This window comes from Heliangelus exortis, chromosome 3 (assembly GCF_036169615.1).
Source record: "Heliangelus exortis chromosome 3, bHelExo1.hap1, whole genome shotgun sequence".
NCBI classification, from domain to species: domain Eukaryota; kingdom Metazoa; phylum Chordata; class Aves; order Apodiformes; family Trochilidae; genus Heliangelus; species Heliangelus exortis.
The window spans coordinates 79,590,746-79,610,759 of record NC_092424.1 but is presented as its reverse complement, the minus strand read 5'-3'; the positions used below and the strand labels follow the sequence as shown (position 1 = coordinate 79,610,759).

General features: G+C 39.1%; 1 protein-coding gene across 4 annotated transcripts in view; it reads left to right on the top strand.

The window, feature by feature from the left end:
• The window catches only part of ZNF292 (zinc finger protein 292), a 55,377-nt gene extending 36,264 nt beyond the window's left edge, over positions 1–19,113 (top strand). For 2 of the 4 annotated variants that reach the window (XM_071741369.1, XM_071741370.1), the window contains 4 exons: positions 1,119–1,321; positions 4,088–4,224; positions 5,440–5,581; positions 7,253–19,113. In XM_071741369.1, the coding sequence (XP_071597470.1) occupies positions 1,119–1,321; positions 4,088–4,224; positions 5,440–5,581; positions 7,253–14,431 (7,661 nt within the window). In that variant the 3' untranslated portion in view covers positions 14,432–19,113. Of the gene's footprint in view, positions 1–1,118; positions 1,322–4,087; positions 4,225–4,856; positions 4,895–5,439; positions 5,582–7,252 lie in introns of those variants that run through there. The other 2 variants (XM_071741371.1, XM_071741372.1) reach the window with 2 other exon arrangements.
• Positions 19,114–20,014: the final 901 nt, after the last annotated feature.

Here is a 20,014-nt window from a genome sequence, read left to right as displayed (position 1 = left end):
TGATGGGGTCTAACAGGCCAGATTTCTGCAAAAGGCAGTATTTTCTGCCCTAAAGTTCTGTGCCTTAAAATGATACAGAAAACTATTGACCCAATTTTGATTGTGAGATGGGCTTTTTAGTAATATCCTGTAAAAGCAGCTAAAAGAAAATCATGAGATAAAATTAAAGATGGTCATGAATAAAAAACTAGACAGGATGGGAGGAAGCAAAGAAATAAGATTATAGTTTTTCTTTCAGTAAATCTCATGTATGCTGTAATAATACTCCAAATACAGGACAGAAAATTTATTTTACAGATGCAGAAATTGCTTAATTATTTCATCAAGAACAGGACTTTGAAAGTCAAGAAAGTATAAATTAGGTGAATGGACATGATTCAAGTGAAAGTCAAGGCGAGTAAATCAAGAAGATTATAACAAATGTTTCAACTAAGATGTGTTAGCGTCTGTGAGCATGGCAGAAGCCCAAAAAATTTTCAGGAAGGGGTGATGAGAGTACTTGAGGGCTGAAAAAAATATTTAGACAGGCTCAAGATTCTACTTTGATTTTTAAACTATACACAATCAAATGTACACAAGTCAGGCCTCTTTTTTGTATGAAACCTTTTTGGCTGAAAACCTTTCAAAGGTGTTTGACTGTGTTGTACAGCTGTGTAATACAAATATTCAACACCAGTACAAAGGACTGCAGAGGTTTCCACAGTTGTCATGTTGATCCCTCTGTAGCAAGGTCTTTAAAAGGCAGCTATGAGCAAAGGCATAACACAAACATATAAATAAGGATGTGATAGTAGAGGCTTTGTGTTTGTTAATCTACAGAACTGTAATTAAATGGTAACTAAATACTTTATTACTTACATGCTTTCTAAATGTGTTTTGTGTGCAACTTTTTGCCAAAAATTAGAATGAATTAAAACCTGAAAATAAGTAAAAGGTCTGTAGCCACCTATCCTTACAATAAATAAGTACAGCATCTCAAAGACACTTTTAATCCATCTGTGCTTTGTACCTTTTGGATTTGTATATATTTTAGTGATTAACCATTAATTAGTAAATGCCATCTGTTAATTCCTGCTGTGAAATGTGTATGTAATACTTTGGCTTGTTTTTCTTTGAAGTGAATGAATTTTTAGTGTTTGAAGGCCCTATCCTGCTGGATATGCGTATTAAGCACCTCATGAAAACAAAGCAATTAACACAAGCTACTGCTCTGGCAAAACTGTGCTCTGACCATCCAGAAATCAGTGCAAAAGGCAATTTCAAGCAAACCTACCTGGTCTGTCTTTGTTCAGGATCACCAAACGAAAAGCTAATGGAAGAAGTAAGTAAAAAATTAAGTACTTTAAAAGATCTATTTCTTCATTAATAATAAAATCACTAATCATAGGCTGGCTTTGTGTAGGAAAGGGGTTTTGGGTTGTTTTAAAAAACATTCTCAAATATTTTGTGGTTTTGTTTTTTCATTTGAGTTCTTTTTAAACTGACTAATAATGACTCCATTAAAACATTAATGGAAGTGTAATATTAGGTCACTAGTAGGCATTTTCTGGCTCTGCCCCAATTTTATGGTTGATATTGCTTGAAGTATTTTAAAACTGCCTCAGATCCTGTTAGTAAGTGAAAATAATATTTTTACCACTCTTAATATTTTGGCTATAGCTTTTTGTGTAGTAAATAGAATGGGGACCTTTAGATGCTACTCTCATCTCAGTTTAGAGGATGTATGTAACCTTCTGTGATGCAAATGCCCTGGTAAAATTGAAGAGAACCAGATATTTGATCAGCTTTGAAATAAAATCCTTCATATTTAAACACAAAACTCAAAGATGACAGCTTTGCATTTCTTCATTCTTTCAGGTGACATCTTTGTTTCTCACCTCACCCCGAAGTTCTGCCTAAGCCTTTTTCCTTCTTTAAGAAAAACTAAATGCTGTTTTCTTAACTGTCTGCATGTGTCTGCTGTCTTTTTGTCTCTGTCATCTTTTTATGTCAGTAACTACTAAGCATGTTGAAATTGATCTTAAAGGGATTAATCCTGTGCAATGATGATAGTTGGAAAAGTTTTTTGTGCTCCAGATATGGACTAAATTTTAAGATGACAGCTTCTCACTGGACAAGTTCTTCTGATGCTCAGAAGGATGATACCAGTCTTGTCCTCCCAGCTCTGGCTGCTCTAGGTCCTTCCAGAACAGATCAGCAGGAGCTGTGACAGGGCTGTGAAATCTTGTGTTTGCTTGCTGAAAACTGTCAATACAACTTGGAATTTGTGACCCTGAAACATGCTTCTCTCATTACCCAGCCCTACCACACTCCCAAAGCAGAATGGGCTCAATCAGTGAATGAACAATGAGTCCCTGGACAAAAGGAATGGGGTAGCCATGTTTCTTAGGATGCTGTAATGTACAGATAAGTTCAGACTGGGTTATCACACAGAGCCCAATTTCAGCTGCAGCACAGTTTGCAGTATTAGTAACCATTCTGAAAAGTTCATGTATTACTGGGAGAAGGCAGATATGCTATTAACATGTCAAGGTGGACTTCTGAACTGAGGATAGTCACGTTGTAGTGTGAGAATAGCAACAAAATAGGGGGAAAAAATGGTAATTTGTAAAGCAATACAACTTGGTCTTTAGTGGTACAGAAATTTTGATATTCATTCCCAGTAGGCAGAAAAGTAGGATTTGAGCTCATTTTCAGCTTGGATTAGTCTAATAGTTTGCTTCAAAAAGGTAAAGAATTCAAATCTGCAGTAAGTGAAATGCTAGACTGACAGATTTGATAGCTGTACCTATACAGACCTTTGCTGGAAGCTAGGTCCCTTAGGAGCTCTGAGAACTTGGAAAAATATTTTTTCAAAATTAAAAATAAAAATGCCTTTATTGTAAGTTCAATTTTCCATACTCTTGCCTGAGCTTTTAACTCTTGGTCCCTCTCTGAGATGGGGCACTGGTCAAAGGAGATCTTCAGCCAAAACTGGTATGACACTTACATTAATCCATCCTCTCTGAGGTCTTGACAAATGTATTTTTCTTTCAAATACAACTTAAAGGTTGTAAAACCTCAAATGATGTTCAATTAAGTGTTACTAGTATATTGACAAAGTGTCAATTTAGATGTAAAAATAACTTGCTGTAGTTTTTAAAACTTGTTTGATTGCTGAACCAAATACCTGGATACCATGGTGCTGACCCAAGCTGTGCTGCCACTTTGTCTGAAGTTTGGGCATTTCTTTTTCTTGCTTTGGGTGCTCTTGTGATTTCTCAAGAGAGACTTCCAGCAGTGCTGTTCCAGTGGTCAGGTTGTTCAGCTGCCAGTGTCAAAGAATAGATACCAGCGTGTCCTGCCAGATGCACCAATAGATGTAATCAAATCAGTCTGCTGAGACTAAATTAGGTGATAGCTGTTGTAAGAAGTGTGCTGATTCAGTACTGATGCAAGTGTCTAGTACTACTGGGTGACTGGTTTTTCCTTTGTTTTGCTGCAAAACTTGGTGCTTCCATTGTTGCTTGAACAAATAGGCTTCAGAGACTGCAGTGTTCTTCTAGAAAAGCAGTCAGTTGGTCTCCTTCTTACTGTACAGATTTCCTTTTTTTATTTTAAAAAAAATAACGGAACGTGAATCTGGAAGCTTCAGATTCATTAGTTATTCTGCTATTGAATTAAAGCAGTAGTGACATCAGTGGCTAATAAACTGGGTTAGTGTTTTTGTGTTAGGCTGCAGTTCAAAGTTGTAAATCTGCATATTACAATTACCATATGTAAATAATACATATGAATAATGTACATTAATTTTTCAGTGACTGGGACAGTCAATATAAATCAGCCTTATGCCTGAGAAACAAGCTTATATTCACTTTAATAAAACATGCTTTTTGGTAGCATAATCAATTTTGACACTAAAAATGCACTGATTTGCTTTCGAGCTTCTTTCTATCTGATAGAGTTAAATATTTGATAAGTTCTAAATTCCTGTCTTTCTGCAAGTGTTAGATTACTAATAATCCTTACTTTGTAAGGATTAGATTACTATGTCTGAAAACGAAACCACTTCCTTAGTCTTGGTCTTGTGTTCTTTCCTTCTCTCTAGATTGCAGAAGTAGATTGCAAAGATGCTCTAGAAATGATCTGTAACCTAGAATCTGATGGAGATGAAAAAAGTGCTCTAATTTTATGTGCAGCATTTTTATCTCGCCAGCTGCAGCAAGGAGAGATGTACTGTGCCTGGTGAGTTTGAATACTGTTTTCTGTCTAGTGGAATAAAAATTAGTTTTGGGAAGATATAGCTGATAGCTTACCCATAAGTTAACCTTCATTAGCTGATAAAATCTATGAGCTAAACAGGAAGGAGATAAGGCTCTTGGAAAACTTAAAAAAGACAAGTGTATCTTCCATAATGGCAATTTACAGACTGCATGTATGATGAGGTATTTACAAATACTAGTATTTGATTAATAATTTTTCTTGACAATAACCTTACACTGTACAGATAAGGAATGTGTTACCTACAAGCAGTCAGTCAGCATTGTGCCAACATGTAATGCATAAGTACTGTTCCCATCTGTCTTTATTTCACGACACAGTATTTATTTCTCTCACAAACTTCTCTAAAGCAAAGAACTGAAATCAGCTAGATGAAGATACTTGCTGTTTAGGGCTTGCTTTTATTAATGTGGGAACAAATTACTGGTCTTTGTTGGCAGATACTCGAGCTGTTAGGGTCTGAATTTCCAACTGCTAGCAGTTTGGTTGTACTTCCAAACCTGTACCATTCCTGAAGGATTTGCTTTGTTTGTGCACTTCCTTTGCATATGCAGCAGCAAGAGAACATCTGCTAATGCAGGATTTTGCTTTAACAGATTCTGCTAAAGTTTTGGGGGTTACACCATTCCACAAGGTACTAAACACTCTTGCCTATTTGCACCTAAAGGGGAATGAACTAATAAGTTAATGTAGATACCATAATACTGCTTGGCTTTTGGGGGCTGGTTTCTCTAAACAGATAGGTTCAGTTCTTAAAGCAAAGCAGCTCTAGAAAAATGTATCCACCACAGAGAAAAGCCATCCTCCTATAGCCATTAGTAATAACTATGAATTCAGAAGTGTGAACTTGTAGTCTGTGAAGAGTTAAAATACTTTGCAAGACGTTTTTTCGAGACCATGTCATGACTCTGTAAATTATGTAGCATAAATTGTGATAATTATGGTCTTTTTTTTTCCCTGATCTGTCCTTCTGGCATTGAGTCATTGTAATTATTTTGCAAATTAGATACTAATAATGTGGAGATGTGAATAAAAACTTTTCTCTGTAAAATAAGGTGTGAAAAAAATTGGGTTTTTCCTTTCCCAAAGACAAAATAGAAATTGTTCTCAACCTCGTATTTCTTGTGATCAGATTAGTGGTTGCCTTGCTGGCCCTGAAATATTGTTCTCTTGTTCTAGGGAACTGACTCTTTTCTGGAGTAAGCTGCAGCAAAGGGTAGAGCCTTCTATTCAAGTTTATCTAGAGAGATGTCGACAACTTTCTGTGTTAACTAAGACCGTTTATCACATTTTCTTCCTGATTAAAGTAATTAATTCAGAGGTAAGGATACTCCTGAAGGAATATTTTTGACACTTTTAATGCAACTGTAATCAGGAAAATCTATGAAAGCTGCTAAGACATCCTGTCTCGTTGTGTAGCATCAGCTTTGGGGCAGTCCTGGTTTGGTTTAGGAGAGGCCATAGCAGCTTCCTTCAGCAGGTAAACTGTTGATTCATTTTGAATCATTAAAGCTGTTTTGTTCCTTTGGAAAAAAAAAAAAAAAACAAACACAGGGGATAAACAGAAGACCTGGATGATACAACTGAGATGCATGGAAAGCTAAAGGTGAGGTTATAGCCTTCTCTTGTCCATGTCTTCTTAACAAGGTATTTTCTGTTAGAACATCCTAACATTCCTCTTCATTGATTTACATATTTCAAGTATTACAGAAAATGGAGAGGAAAAACTTATGAGGAGATGAAATGAAGCCTGTGTCTTAGTCTATAAGAAAATTACAGAACGGGTTTGTTTGTTTTTTTTAGAAAAAACCACAGCTTTTGAATTGCCCCAAGAATGCAGCTTGTTTTGATAAATTAAATGCTTGTGAACTTATATCTGATGTTATATTAAAAACTGTTCCTCTGTCTCAGCTAACCTTATAATCTAATTTTCCTGGTTTTTTCTCATTAGTAGTTGCACTATTTAATGGTTATAGCTAAATTAGGCTCTTTAAAAAAATTTAGTAGGGGGATTTCTGTAACTCCATATATTCTAAGAGTAAACATTCCTTTTTTCTTTCTGCAGTGTTCTGCTATGGCTAATCATGAGCTTCTAATCTTAAAGAAAACTTTTACAAAGATCTGAACTAAATTGGTGTTTGGGAGGGAATAAAAATAACTTTTACTTGTGGTATTGAAATCTGTCTGCTCTGTGCCATACTGATTTTCCTCTAGTGAGTTGTGTGTGGATCATTTAATTCACAGCAGAAATTGGACACCATGTGGGTAGTAGACCTGTGCATTCATAAATTTGCTGGACTTTATCCTCCAGTCTACCACAACAACTCATAAAGGCAGCATAAAGCGACTGTGTAATGGACATAAATGTAATTTATGTTGCCTGAGGCTATAAATGAGAAAACACCACATGACCTTTGGAACACTTAAATGATGGAACATTTAACTACACTTTCTATTTTAACTTGGAATGAAGCCATGTGTTCAGTTGAGGTCAATTGATTTTGACGTCGCATAATCTTTAAAAATAAAAATAAACCTTTTGTACCTGAAGTGATTTCCAAATTATGTATCTTATTGAAGATGACATCCTTCTCTTACTTTAGCTGTGGCCCTCTTTGCCATTTGAATTCTACCCAGTGTTAACTTAAAGCTCCACAGAAGCTCATCTCGAATACTGTGGCACAACTAGCAGGCTTTATGTCATGGAAAAAGCTCAATATTTCTTAAATATAAACTGAACACTCTAACAGTGTCCTAAAGTCCTCAAATTAGACAGAACATATATTTGTATTTTGGTTGTGTGCAAGCTTTCAGATTTTTTTGGTGGCATGAAGGCAAATTATGCAACTTAAGGAATGGCATCTAAAGATAAACCATTGTTTCTCAAAGCAGTTGAGAAAACGGAAAACAAAATATTAAGAAGTGTTATCTCATTTACAAATATAAAGGATTATGATAAAGCTGACTTACTAAAATTAGTTTTACTTTACAGATTGATAGTGCTGGACTTGCAACCTGCATTGAACTGTGTGTGAAAGCGTTGCGCTTGGAATCCGGTGAAAATACAGATGTCAAGATATCTATTTGCAAGACTATCTCCTGCTTGCTTCCTGATGATTTGGAGGTTAAACGTGCTTGTCAGCTGAGTGAGTTTCTCCTCGAACCCACTGTAGATGCATATTATGCTGTTGAAATGCTATACAACCAGCCTGACCAGAAGTATGATGAAGAGAATCTTCCAATACCAAATTCTTTGCGCTGTGAGCTCTTACTCGTACTGAAAACTCAGTGGCCTTTTGATCCAGAGTTCTGGGACTGGAAAACTCTCAAGCGTCAGTGCCTGGCACTGATGGGAGAGGAGGCATCCATCGTGTCATCAATAGATGAACTCAATGATAGTGAAGTCTATGAGAAAGTGGAGGGTTGCCAAGAAGATACTAAAGAAACTTCTATGAATGGGCTTGCTGGCACTTTTGATGAAGCTTCAAGCCTTCTCAAAGATATCGGAGATGAAAAGCAGAAAAAGAAAGAAATCAAAAAACTGAGAGAGAGGGGGTTCATATCAGCTAGATTTAGGAACTGGCAAGCTTATATGCAGTATTGTGTTTTATGTGACAAAGAGTTCCTAGGTCACAGAATAGTTAGACATGCACAAAAACATTATAAAGATGGGATTTACAGTTGCCCTATTTGTGCCCAGAATTTCAATTCTAAAGAAAACTTTGTTCCTCACGTAACTTTGCATGTTAAAAAATCCAGCAAGGAGAGATTGGCTGCTATGAAGCCACTGAGAAGACTGGGAAGACCTCCTAAAATAGCAACTGCCAATGAGAATCAGAAGAATGATTCTGTATCCAAACAGGAGCAGCGACCCATTAAGAAGAACAGCCTCTATTCAACAGACTTCATTGTATTTAATGATAACGATGGCTCAGATGATGAAAATGATGACAAAGATAAACCTTACATACCAGAGATAGTGCCAGTTCAAAAGCCCCTACCTGTTAATGAGTTCACCTGCCCTGTAACGTTTTGTAAAAAAGGCTTTAAATATTTTAAAAATCTAATAGCACATGCGAAGGGGCATAAAGACAATGAAGAAGCTAAACGTTTTCTTGAAATGCAAAGCAAAAAGGTGATTTGCCAGTACTGTAGACGCCATTTCGTAAGTGTTACTCACCTGAATGACCATTTACAAATGCACTGTGGCAGCAAGCCTTATATCTGCATACAGATGAAATGTAAGGCTGGTTTTAACAGTTACGCTGAACTGCTGACACATAGGAAAGAGCATCAAGTCTTCAGGGCAAAGTGTATGTTTCCTAAATGTGGTAGAGTGTTTTCTGAAGCCTATTTACTCTATGATCATGAAGCACAACACTATAATACCTACACCTGCAAAGTCACAGGCTGTGGAAAAGTGTACAGGTCTCATAATGAACTGGAAAAGCATGTTGAGGATCACAGCAAGGAGCCTGAGAAAGTGCAGCAGACTGAAAGCCAGACTAATCAATCTGATCTTCCTCAACCTTCTAATGCTAATGAAAATACCAATGGAGTTGCTGTTAAAGAGGAACTGACATCTCCTCTGGCTGACAACCAGAGTAGTTTTACTGAAGGAGAAAATGTTACCTGGAATCAAATCAAAGCAGAACCAGTAGGGAATGAAAGTGTGAGTGCATCAGTGAGTGTACTGCAGCAAAGTGATTCCTTGCTTGATGCTGGTTCAGAGCAGTCTCCTAAAGGTTCAGTGAAGGCAGAAGAAGCAATTCCAGCAAGTGGTATTAAGGTGTCTGCTGTTAGCCAGAAGATTCAAGATAATTTTGTAAAAAGAGATCAATCAGATGCTACTGCCAGTAAAATAGATACCTCTAAACCTGAAGCCCAGCAGCTGTGCTCATCGATTGACTCTTGTCTTCCAGTTTTTCAAGAGAAAAAGGAAGAAGGCTGTCTCAGTCAGACTCAAAATATTCAAAATATTTCTGTGACCTCAGACACACTAAAACCAGAAGCACTTGAATCAAAAACCTTAGAAAGACAAGTGAGCATTGTAAATCCATTCAGCATGCAGAATCAGACAGGATATCGAAACAGTGTACCCATTTCCAAACTTGAAATTGAAGACAGTATTAAGGCAGCAGCCAATCTGTATAACCTGCCTTTAAAAACTTTAGAAAGTATTACATTTATTCCTTCACAGCCTAACATAAATAGCTCCTTAGCTCCAGCTGTGTCACCAGCAGCCCCGATTCAGAAATTTAACTGTCAGGTGGAGGGGTGTACTCGAACATACAACTCATCACAGAGCATTGGCAAACACATGAAGGCAGCTCACCCTGACCAATATGCTGCTTTTAAACTGCAGCGTAAAAATAAGAAACCACGGAAATCTAGCAGTCTGCAAAATGTTCCAAATGATGGGAAGATTATTTATCTGATGCCATCTCAAGTGGGCAATCCCAGTGGTGCTGCTTTTACTGCACAGAACAAACCTAATCTGAATCCCACCTGTTCCAGTCAAGTGCAACATGTCACAAGTACGCTTTTTCCAACTCCCCTTGAAAATTTGGCCAGTCCTATGTTGCCTGTAGTGGAAAGTGTCATAAATCCAAGTTTGTCTACTCGTATTAAAAGTGAGCCTGAAAGTGTGTTATGTTCACAAGTGGAAAATCTGTCTGGTGCAACCTTACCTTCCCAGTTGGACGATCTGGCAAAAACAGTTATGCCTCTGAACATCGATGGCGGTTCAGATCCTTTTCTTCCTTTGCCTGCAGAAAACGGTCCGATGTCTCTTTTCCCTTCATCAGCGGAGAATCCTCCAAATTCCGTCTTCTCACAACTGGAAAATAACACAAATAACTTTTCATCACAACTAGAAGGAAGCACTAGTTCTGCTTTCCCAAAAGAGGAAACTGTTGATCAAATATTTCCCTCAAGATTGACTAGTGAAAATAACTTCAGTGAAACTAACTCTCAACATCCAGCTTCAGAAAAGGTGAAAAAAGATTGTAGCCGGGGCCCAAATGGGAAAGAGAGGAAGCCAAAACATAACAAGAGGGCAAAGTGGCCAGCAATAATTAGGGATGGCAAATTCATCTGCAGCAGGTGCTTCCGAGTTTTCACTAATCCTAGATCACTAGGTGGTCACTTATCTAAGAGGTCTTACTGTAAGCCTCTTGACGGATCAGAAATTTCTCCAGAGGCTCTGCAGGCTAATGGACAGTCTTTGCTTGCCAGCATGATTCTTTCCTCAAATTCATTAAACTTGCAGCAGCCCCAGGAGTCTGCCTTCAATCCAGAGACTTGTTTCAAAGATCCAGCATTCCTCCAGTTACTCGCGGCTGAAAATCGTTCCACAGCTTTACTGCAGACTATGTTTCCACGGGCCAGTGTGGCTACCTTCAGTCCTGCTGGGAACGAGGAAGGAAATCAAATTATGAAACAAGCCTTGGAAACCGCAGGCATCCCGAGTACCTTTGATAACACAGAAGTACTCCCACACGTAGTTACAACAAGTTGTGTCACTGCTACGACTCCGATAAACCCCCCTGTTCTCCCCAGCTCAACCGCGTCCCCTCTGCTGCCAGCAGTCTGCAACCCCATTACTCTGCTAACAGACCAAACCAGGACCCTCAGTGTCAAAATTCCTCCTGTAAACGAATGCAAGAGTTTGCCTGGTTTTGCAGCTGAGGACTTAATGCTAAAGACTGTTGAAAATGGCTTGTGTCCCAGCTCTTTTGCTAATACTGTCACGGCAGCACCGCAAAACTTTGCAGGGAACAGTTCACGAGTTTCAGTTATAAGTAGTCCCAAGAATTCGGGATCAAGCAACTTGAATAAGAAGGGAACCAGTGCATCAAAGAGGAAGAGAAAAGCAACTACGCCCATGCTTTTACCCAGTACATCAGAGAAAGTAGCAGTAAATAATACAGCAACTATGGGACTTCTAACCAAAAGCGCTGAAGGAAATGTGCAAATACAGGGAGAAAATTTTCAGTCCAACTTGCTGGCAAATTGTGGCCCTCAAGTGGTGATGGAAAATCTCACACAGAAGCTGAGTAATGCTGACAATCAGTTGTTTGTGGCCAGTATCAAAGAGAACTTCAAAACAAATCTTGAGGCTCATACAGCGTTACCCCCTTTAACAGTAAAAACTGAAAATGGGGATTCCCAAATGATGGCTGCAAATTCTTGTGGGCAAGCAAATTTGGAGGAACAGGCTCCAGAAGACAACGTTATGCAGAACTTTGAAAAAACCCTGGAAATAATTAAAACAGCTATGAATTCACAGATACTTGAGGTAAAAACTGAAGTGCAGGATACCGTTGCTCCTCCAGGACAGAACTTGCAAATAAATAATAATGCACAGACTTCCTTGGGAACTTCTGCCCATGCTGCAAAACTGCCCGCTCCCCCACAGTTTGCTGTGCACGTGGGGAATGTCACTGCTGCAAAGAGTAGCTCTGCTCAGTCTGAGACATCTCAGAAGGATGATACCCAAATGTTGGAAATTTTGGAGCGCTTGCAAAAACTGAAACTAGAGGATGATTCACCCATTCAGGTCCCTGAGACTGTTTCCCAATGTCTTCCAGCAGATATGCTAGCACCAGTAGTTCCTGTTGTGCCCACTGAAAATAAACCTCTCGTCCAAACATCTCCAGAAGCAAGTAACATTCAGTTTAGTGATAAAGTTAATAAGCCTTTCGTGTGTCAGAATCCAGGCTGCAATTACAGTGCTATGACAAAAGACGCTTTATTTAAGCACTATGGCAAGATTCATCAGTACACTGCAGAAATGATACTAGAAATAAAGAAGCATCAACTGAAGTATGCCCCATTCAAATGTGTTGTAGCTACCTGTCCCAAAACATTCACAAGAAACTCAAATCTTCGAGCGCACTGTCAGCTTGTACATCATTTTACAACAGAGGAGATGGTAAAATTAAAAATTAAAAGACCTTATGGCAGAAGATCTCAAAATGAAACTGTAAACACAGCCCCACAACCTGTTGAAATAAAAACTTTGCAGACAGTAATAATAGAAAACAAAACTGTGGTGGCTCCACTAGTCAAAGAGACTCAGATAAAGGAAGTTGTAGAGCCCGTAAAAGTCTTGGAAAAGCTTCTACCAGAAAATAATATTCCTGAAAGCCTGGAAAAACCTCCCGAAGTGATTCCTGTTCTGCTAGAGCAGCCTAGCGAAGCCTCTTTTGCTAGTACAGAGGCAGAAGCCAAAGCACAAGCAGTTAGGAGGTACAGGAAAGAAAAAGAGGAGAAAAAACGTAGGAAGCCTGTGACAAAATCTCTGGAGTTCCCCACCAGATACAGCCCCTACAGACCGTACCGATGTGTCCATCAGGGCTGCTTCGCAGCTTTTACAATACAGCAAAACCTAATCCTTCATTACCAAGCTGTGCACAAATCAGACCTCCCTGCCTTCTCTGCTGAAGTGGAGGAGGAGAATGACCCAGGCAAAGAGGAACGTGAGGAGGTGGAAACCAAACACACTGTCAGAGAGTTCAGGTGTGAAGTGAGTGACTGCTCTCGGATCTTCCAGGAAGTTACCAGCTTGATACAACATTACATGAAGCTTCATGGCATGACAGCAGAGCAAATTGGAAATATTAAATCAGCTCCAGAGGCAGGAAGGTTTTGTTGTGATCAGTCTCAATGTAAGTCCTCGTTTACAACATATCTTAACTACATTGTACATCTGGAGGCAGATCATGGTGTTAGAATAAGGCCAAACAAAGTAGAAGACGACGGCGTGTTCAAGTGTGACTGTGAAGGCTGCGACCGTATTTATGCTACTAGGTCTAACCTCTTGAGGCATATTTTTAACAAACATAATGACAAGCATAAAGATCATCTAATACGGCCCAGGAGGCTGACACCAGGTCAAGAAAACATTTCAAGCAAAGCAAACCAGGAGAAACCATTGAAGTCCAAACAGAGAGGTTTGAAAAACAGATCTGGTAAAGAAGGTAGCAGACTGTCAGGGAAAACAAAGCGGAAGAAAAGCGTGAACTTAGAAAACAAAAACTCCAAAGAGATAGAAGTGCAAGAAAATAAGGCTTATTCACTGAAACGTGGCAAGCATGTGTATTCAATAAAGGCAAGAAATGATGCCTTATCAGAGTGTACAAGCAGGTTCATAACTCAGTATCCATGTATGATAAAGGGATGTTCATCCGTAGTTACAAGCGAAAGTAACATAATAAGGCATTACAAATGTCACAAGCTGTCCAAAGCATTTACCTCCCAACACAGAAATCTTCTTATTGTCTCTAAAACGCACGCTGTCCCACAAGTAAAGGAAGCCTCTTGTGAGCAAGAAGAGGCTGATAAAAAAAGTGATGTGAAAGAGCCTGAACCGAGTTTGATAGTGAGCAATAATGATTCAAGCACATCTACGTTACCGCAAAAGGAAACTGAAAAAGGCGAGAAGGATGAGGTGGATGAACTGACAGAACTATTTATTACTAAACTGATAAACGAGGATTGCTCAAGTGCTGAAAACCAAGCAAAAATCTCTTCCAGTGTAAATAATGACTTGCAGGAGACCAACTCCTGCCCCTCGGAAAAGCAAAAACCAAACAACTTAAAAAGAGCGAGCAAAGAAAAAAACGTAGCTCAGAATAAGAGGCGGAAACCCGAAAAAACTGAGGAAGCGCTGCCTGCTGATGTGAGCAGCGTGCACAGGGAAGAGGAGACTGCTGTTGCCATTCAGACAGCTGAAGAGCAACCTGCAGCTTTTGACTGGAGCTCGTTTAAACCCATGGGTTTTGAAGTGTCATTCCTCAAGTTCCTGGAAGAATCTGCTGTAAAGCAAAAGAAAAACACTGAAAGGGACCACCATAGCAGCGGAACCAAAAAAGGTTCCCATTCGAACTCCCGAAAATCCAACGAGAAGACCTCCTTAGCCAGTAATAATGTCACTTGGTCATGTTCTGAAACTGAAACCCTTGTACCGTTTGCCAACCCATCACAGCTTCCATGTGGTGATAATGTAAAGATAGTTTTGGACAAGACTCTTAAAGACTGCACTGAGCGAGTGTTGAAGCAACTCCAGGAAATGAAACCTGTTGTCAACTTGAGAAAATTTGAAGGACGTTGGGAGGATAATCCAGAGGTTAAAGCTGCAAAAGTAGTTGTTATTGGTACTAACTAAGGGGAGTCAAATTACTGAAAAACTGTTTAGCCACAACCTGTAATAGCATTTATTTTTAATAGGAAGCCATCAAGCATGCTAGTAACTGTGGAGCTCTTTTATTTTGAAGTGATTTAATCTAGCAAAAAACATGACATGAGTCATGTAAATTTCTTATTTGTTTTTATCCCTATGGGACTTGAAGAACAGAGTAATTGCTTCTGTTTTGTAAATACTTGATTGAAACCTCAACTTTCTATCAGATTGTCCTTTCCATGAGCTAAATCTTTGTGAGTTGTCTGTGATTGGTATCTTTCACCAGGTCACCGCTCATGTATAACAGTACTCTTTATTTGTAGATACATCTTTTTTGTATATATTTATTATTGTAAATCATTTTGCTGCCACCAGCAGTCTGTAAGTCTAAACTATTAAATGACACATTTATATTCGGAATTTTAATTTGTAACTAAGTGAGCAAGTTTTTAAAACTGTCCTTTAGTCATTTTAAATTAAGAACTTTTGAACTAAAACTAACTAAGTCTGTCATATCCAGTTTATTTTGCATAAAGCATTTATTTACAGGAGAGGAGCTGGATAAGATCACATTTCATAGTCTAAACATACTGACAAACTCATTTTTTGTAAACTCTTAACATCCAGTATCTATGGATGATACTCATATGTAGTTAACTCATAAATATAATAGTTTTCTTATAGCTACATTTTTCATTGCTTTTAATTGGATACAAAGCATTTATGATTCCATAATAGAAATGGAAATGTGAATAAAAATAGTTTGCTACATTGGAGATTTAAAATAATATTTGGTATTAAAGAATCCGTTGTGAATGTGATAGAAAATTAGTAGTGTGGAGCAGTGTATATATTTGAGGTGGTGATTTGTGAAGTAGCCCAGTATTGCCTTAAATAAAATCACATTTCATTTCTTGTTTTATACATGTGATCTTACAAAGGTTATTTTTGTTTCTGTAACTTAGATCGGTGTATAGTTTAATTTTTGTTAAAAAAACAAAACTAAACAAAAAACTTCAGAAACCGTTTTTGTAAATAGTGGGTTTATAAAACAGATGGTTTATTTTGATAATACCAGTTTGGTATCTATCTATAAAATACATGAGTCCTTATGCCATACCATTAAAAACTGAATAAACAAGGCACTTTCTGAAAGGGAAGTGAGATTGTGATCTTGCAGATACAAGGTGGTTGTGCTCTGTCGATGGCAAAGGCTCTCCCCATGCTCTTCTGCCTCTTGCTGACTGTTCCTGGTAGCACTCTCGCCACCTCTCCCTTTTCCACACTGGATTTAGCCTCAGAAGTGGTGCTGCTTGTAGTGCCCAGGACTGAAGTGATTTCTCTGTATGCTGCTAACTGAACTGACAGGTATCCAGTTTGCTGAGTAACCCAAAGCAGGAACGTGTTGGCGGGAGCTGTCAGTACCCGGGAACTCCCTGTGTTGGTTTTTCATTCATGGTGATGCTTAACTCGGATGTGACAAGCCAGCTGGATTGAGTGGTACCAAAAATTCTTCTTGGATTATTCTCATTACTGGATGTGACCTACCTTCGGTAACATGAAATAGTTTTTATCTTGGGAGAGATTGGGTTGATTTCTTTTTCTATAAACTTGTCTTGGCCATGTAAAGCTTTGCATTAAATGCTACACTTGGTTGCTCTTGAGCTCTTCACTTGGAATCTTTGACAGTTTACTTGGGTATCAGTGCAGAGGGCACATTCCTGGAACCAAATGAAGTGACTTGTTGTGAGAGAGAGGATTAGATGGGAGAAAGTGGAAAGGCAATAGTGTTTCAGCCTGGGTGTAGCCCTTGGTTTTCCTGTCTGGTGCTAAACTGCGTGCTGTCTGGAAAGCCCGTGCTTCCATATGAACAGAGCCCCTTCTCTGGTTTTTGATCCCTCTTGAGTGACTATAAACTGATAATTCTGCCAAGTTAGTAAATCAAAGGTGCTGAGAATAATAAAAACAAAACAAATCCTTGTGTTTTAACTGTAGAAGAGACCATTATAATGATTATGAGCTCGTGGTGCCACCTTGTACCTACCAGAAGCCTCCCTTGATGGAGTTGCTGTGAGGTGCCAGCTGTGGTGATTGTAGAGGGGATGCTTTGCAGGGGAGAAGAGGGCAGAGAACCTCTCTGGAGAGGATCCACAAAGCCCGCCTGAAATCTCTTGTTTTCAGATGTACCTGACCACTGCAGTCACTGCCAACAGACCTCACAGCTGTCAATTTGTGGAAAAATTCTGTGTTGTGGAAGTTAAATAGTTAAAACATTGACATTGCCAATGAGAGCTACTGTATCGTTTGCAGTTTTTAAAACTGTCATGCAACTACTTAGCTACATGGTGCTATTCTAAAATGCTATGGGGGAAAAAACCCAAAACCAAACAAACTGTATCGTAAATATCCAGGAAATAATTTCTGGTTTGGATATGAGAGTAGGGTCTAAATTTCTGAAAATTAAATTTTTAATATTATCTCATTCATACCCCAGTTAATCCAATTAGGTAGGTGCTGTATCAGTATAGTCGGTGTCCTCCATGTTACACTTGCTTTTAGGTGGGTACTGGCAGCTTGTCCAACAGGTAATCTACTATGGTATTTTCTTTCCTTGTTTTTTTAAAAAAAAAACTATTTGAAACTCAAAGTGGGAGGCTGAAGGCCAGGTCTGATTGTCATGGACTGCAGCGGGCACTGTGGTTTGGAAAAGCCACCCAGAAGAGTCCTTGAGGAAAGAAAATTTTTTTGTATTTTCATTTTAAAAAAATTATTTTTAGTGATGTAGAAGACCTGCTGTAGCTGTGGCAGCTTGTCTAAGATGAGAGCTGTACCCCTGCCCTTGGGGCAAGGTGGTGTGGGTGGTTGAGGTCAGGGTGGCCAAGTTCAGCTCTTCCAGCACCTCCTCAGCTCGTGGGGTGCCCTGACATGGCGGGTGCTGTCATCCCCTGCTCCACTCCCTGGCCCCTCTCTTGTCCTCTGCCTTCTCTTTCTCCTTCCTTCTCTGTGTTTCTGTCTTCCAGGGCTGTCTCCCATGAACTGTGGTTTATTTGAGCAAAGAAGCCTCCTTGATACCATCAGGAAAGGGCTCTCTGTAACAGTGGTTGTTGCTGGTAGGGAGGCAACCCCATCAAGGAGTCTGAGTACAGGCTGTTTTGTGATGGAAAGACATCTTTAAATCAGCAGTGAGTCTCCCTTGAGGTTAACTATGTTTATAAAGAAATCCTATCCTGTCTGACTCCTAAATCAGTGTAAATGAGAGTAGTGGGTTTGTTTTGGGGTGGTTGTTCTCAGCAGTTGGGGGGGGACAGCTCATCCTAGAGTGTTGTGGTGTGTCCTGTCTGTGGCAGCTGGACAGGGAGAGAGCAGTGCTTTTGAAATTTAGCTCTGGAAACAGATGGAAGGTGGTTGGCTATACTCTTGCAATTAGTTTCTGTGCCAAAGATTTAGTATGGCTGGGGCTCCCACCTGCATGGGCATAACTGCCCTGAGGTCTAGGCCACCAGGGCTAGGGAAGCTCCCTGAAGGAGGAGTTTTGGGGCAGCAGCTCCTGCTATTTCCCTGCTTCTTTCTGTGACATTTTTTACAAACGTCTTCTGTCACAAGGCAAAGACATTACTTGGGTTTTAAAGAAAATGAGGGTCTGTCTAAGGTTTGGATCTTTTAACGTTTGCAGAGATGTTTTGAAATAGGGATGAGGGTAAATATTTTTGTATGAAAGTGCACGGAGTGATTTGTGGTTTTCCATTAGAGTATGGGCTCAGGTCAGCTTCCTGCCAACTGCAATATGATTGAGGAGACTGTACTACTAGAGTTTAAAAAGAAAAAAACATAGCACTTTTTTTTTTTTTTTTTTCCATTTTGTCAGTCTGTGATTTGGAAGTTGAATACACAAAAAAAAGCCCTTAAACCATTAGTTCAAGAACCAAGCCTGTTTAGGGAGTGAGTGTACAAACTCATTTGAACCAAAAAAGGTAAGAGCAAACGACTTTAGGGATGGATGGATGGATGGATGAGTGAAGCTTAGACTGAAGCACAAAGGAGTTATAAAGGTGGGAAAAGAGCTGTGGAAGGGAAGCAGGCAGTAGAAGACCAAATGCTGGCCAAGAGCAAGGCTGTACAGAAAGTAGATGAGTTTGTCTCTGTTCTCTCAGGTTAAGTAAAATCTGACAGCTGCCTTGTCTCATGCTCATTTCTTTTTCAATTAGTGGCTCTGTCAAACACTCCTCTCATTTTGCAGTACATAATGTAAAAGCCACCCGGCTGTTTGCTACAAGTGAGTTGGGGGTTACACAGGGTTTGTCCATAATAATTTTTCAGAATATTTTTCACATAAGGTACTGGATTTGTCAAAACTGAAGTATCCTCTGACACTTGAAACCTACTGATTTTGGATTTTATTTATTATTTCGTAGCTGTTGAAGATAAGAATAAGAAATAAAACCTTGAATATACATTCCAAAGAATTAAAATAATTATTTCACTGGAATTTTTTTAATCTAAGTGCGTAGCTCTGAGCAGCCACAGAGCTTTAGAGACCAGCTAATGCACAAATTTAATCAGAAACCTGTGTTGGATAAACTGTGTGTGCTTATCTTCATTTTCTCTCAAATAAACCTTGCTTTAAAAAAAGAACGAATAAATACTTTTTCATTATTGTGCTGTCTTAATCTCTGTTCTCGATAATTAAAAAAGTCATTTGGAAGCATTTTTAAATTTTGATTATGTTGCCATCACCTTAAGAAATGGTACAAAAGGGCTGAGGTGGTTTTGAGGCTCTCAAACTGTGGCAGTCACAGCTCCACAGAGCTGGTGGGCAGTGGTTTTGCTTCAGGCACTGCTTGGTGGGATTTCTCCAGCAGCTGCAGAAGAGTTCCTGACTGCAGATCTGTCCTGAGCCACATCCTCTGTACCTAGAGATTTCACAGAAGACGTTCTGGATTGTGTGGAGCATTTTATTTCTTATCTACAGACTGATTCAGCATCACATAAGATGTAAAACTTTAACTGGCCACAAGCTGGCAAGGTAGTAGCTGAGAGACTGCTCTTGCTGTTAAGTTCAATGGCAGCAAATGTTTTCCACCTTTTATCAAAGCAGGTTTATTTTGGCAAAAAAAAAAAAACATTTAAAAAGGCCTGAAAATCACAGTCAGAAGCAAGTAGTTTATTCGTCAGTTCTTAATTCTGCTACTCATAAAAATAATGGGTTTTTAACCAAAGCTGGGGTTTTTTTGGAGTGAAAATTATCGTTCTTGTGCTTCTGTCTTCTTCTCTTTATTCTGGCACAAGAAATTTGGTTCAACCTTCAGGCAGCAATAATAGTTACCGTGCTTTTATTGATGCTTCCTCCCCTGTCCCACCATGAGCCATAACGTTAGTTCAGCATTTCAGCAGCTCCACTTATTCCAGGTAGTGCTTTTCTCCTAAAGGGTGTGTTTTGATCAAGCTCAGCACTGATGTCTATTTCATCCATCAATAGAAAGAGACCACTACTCTGAAATCTTACCAGGCACTCATTTCTCTCATCTCAGAAGTCTGGGTTCAACAGAAGACCCCCCCTTAGCTGATTTC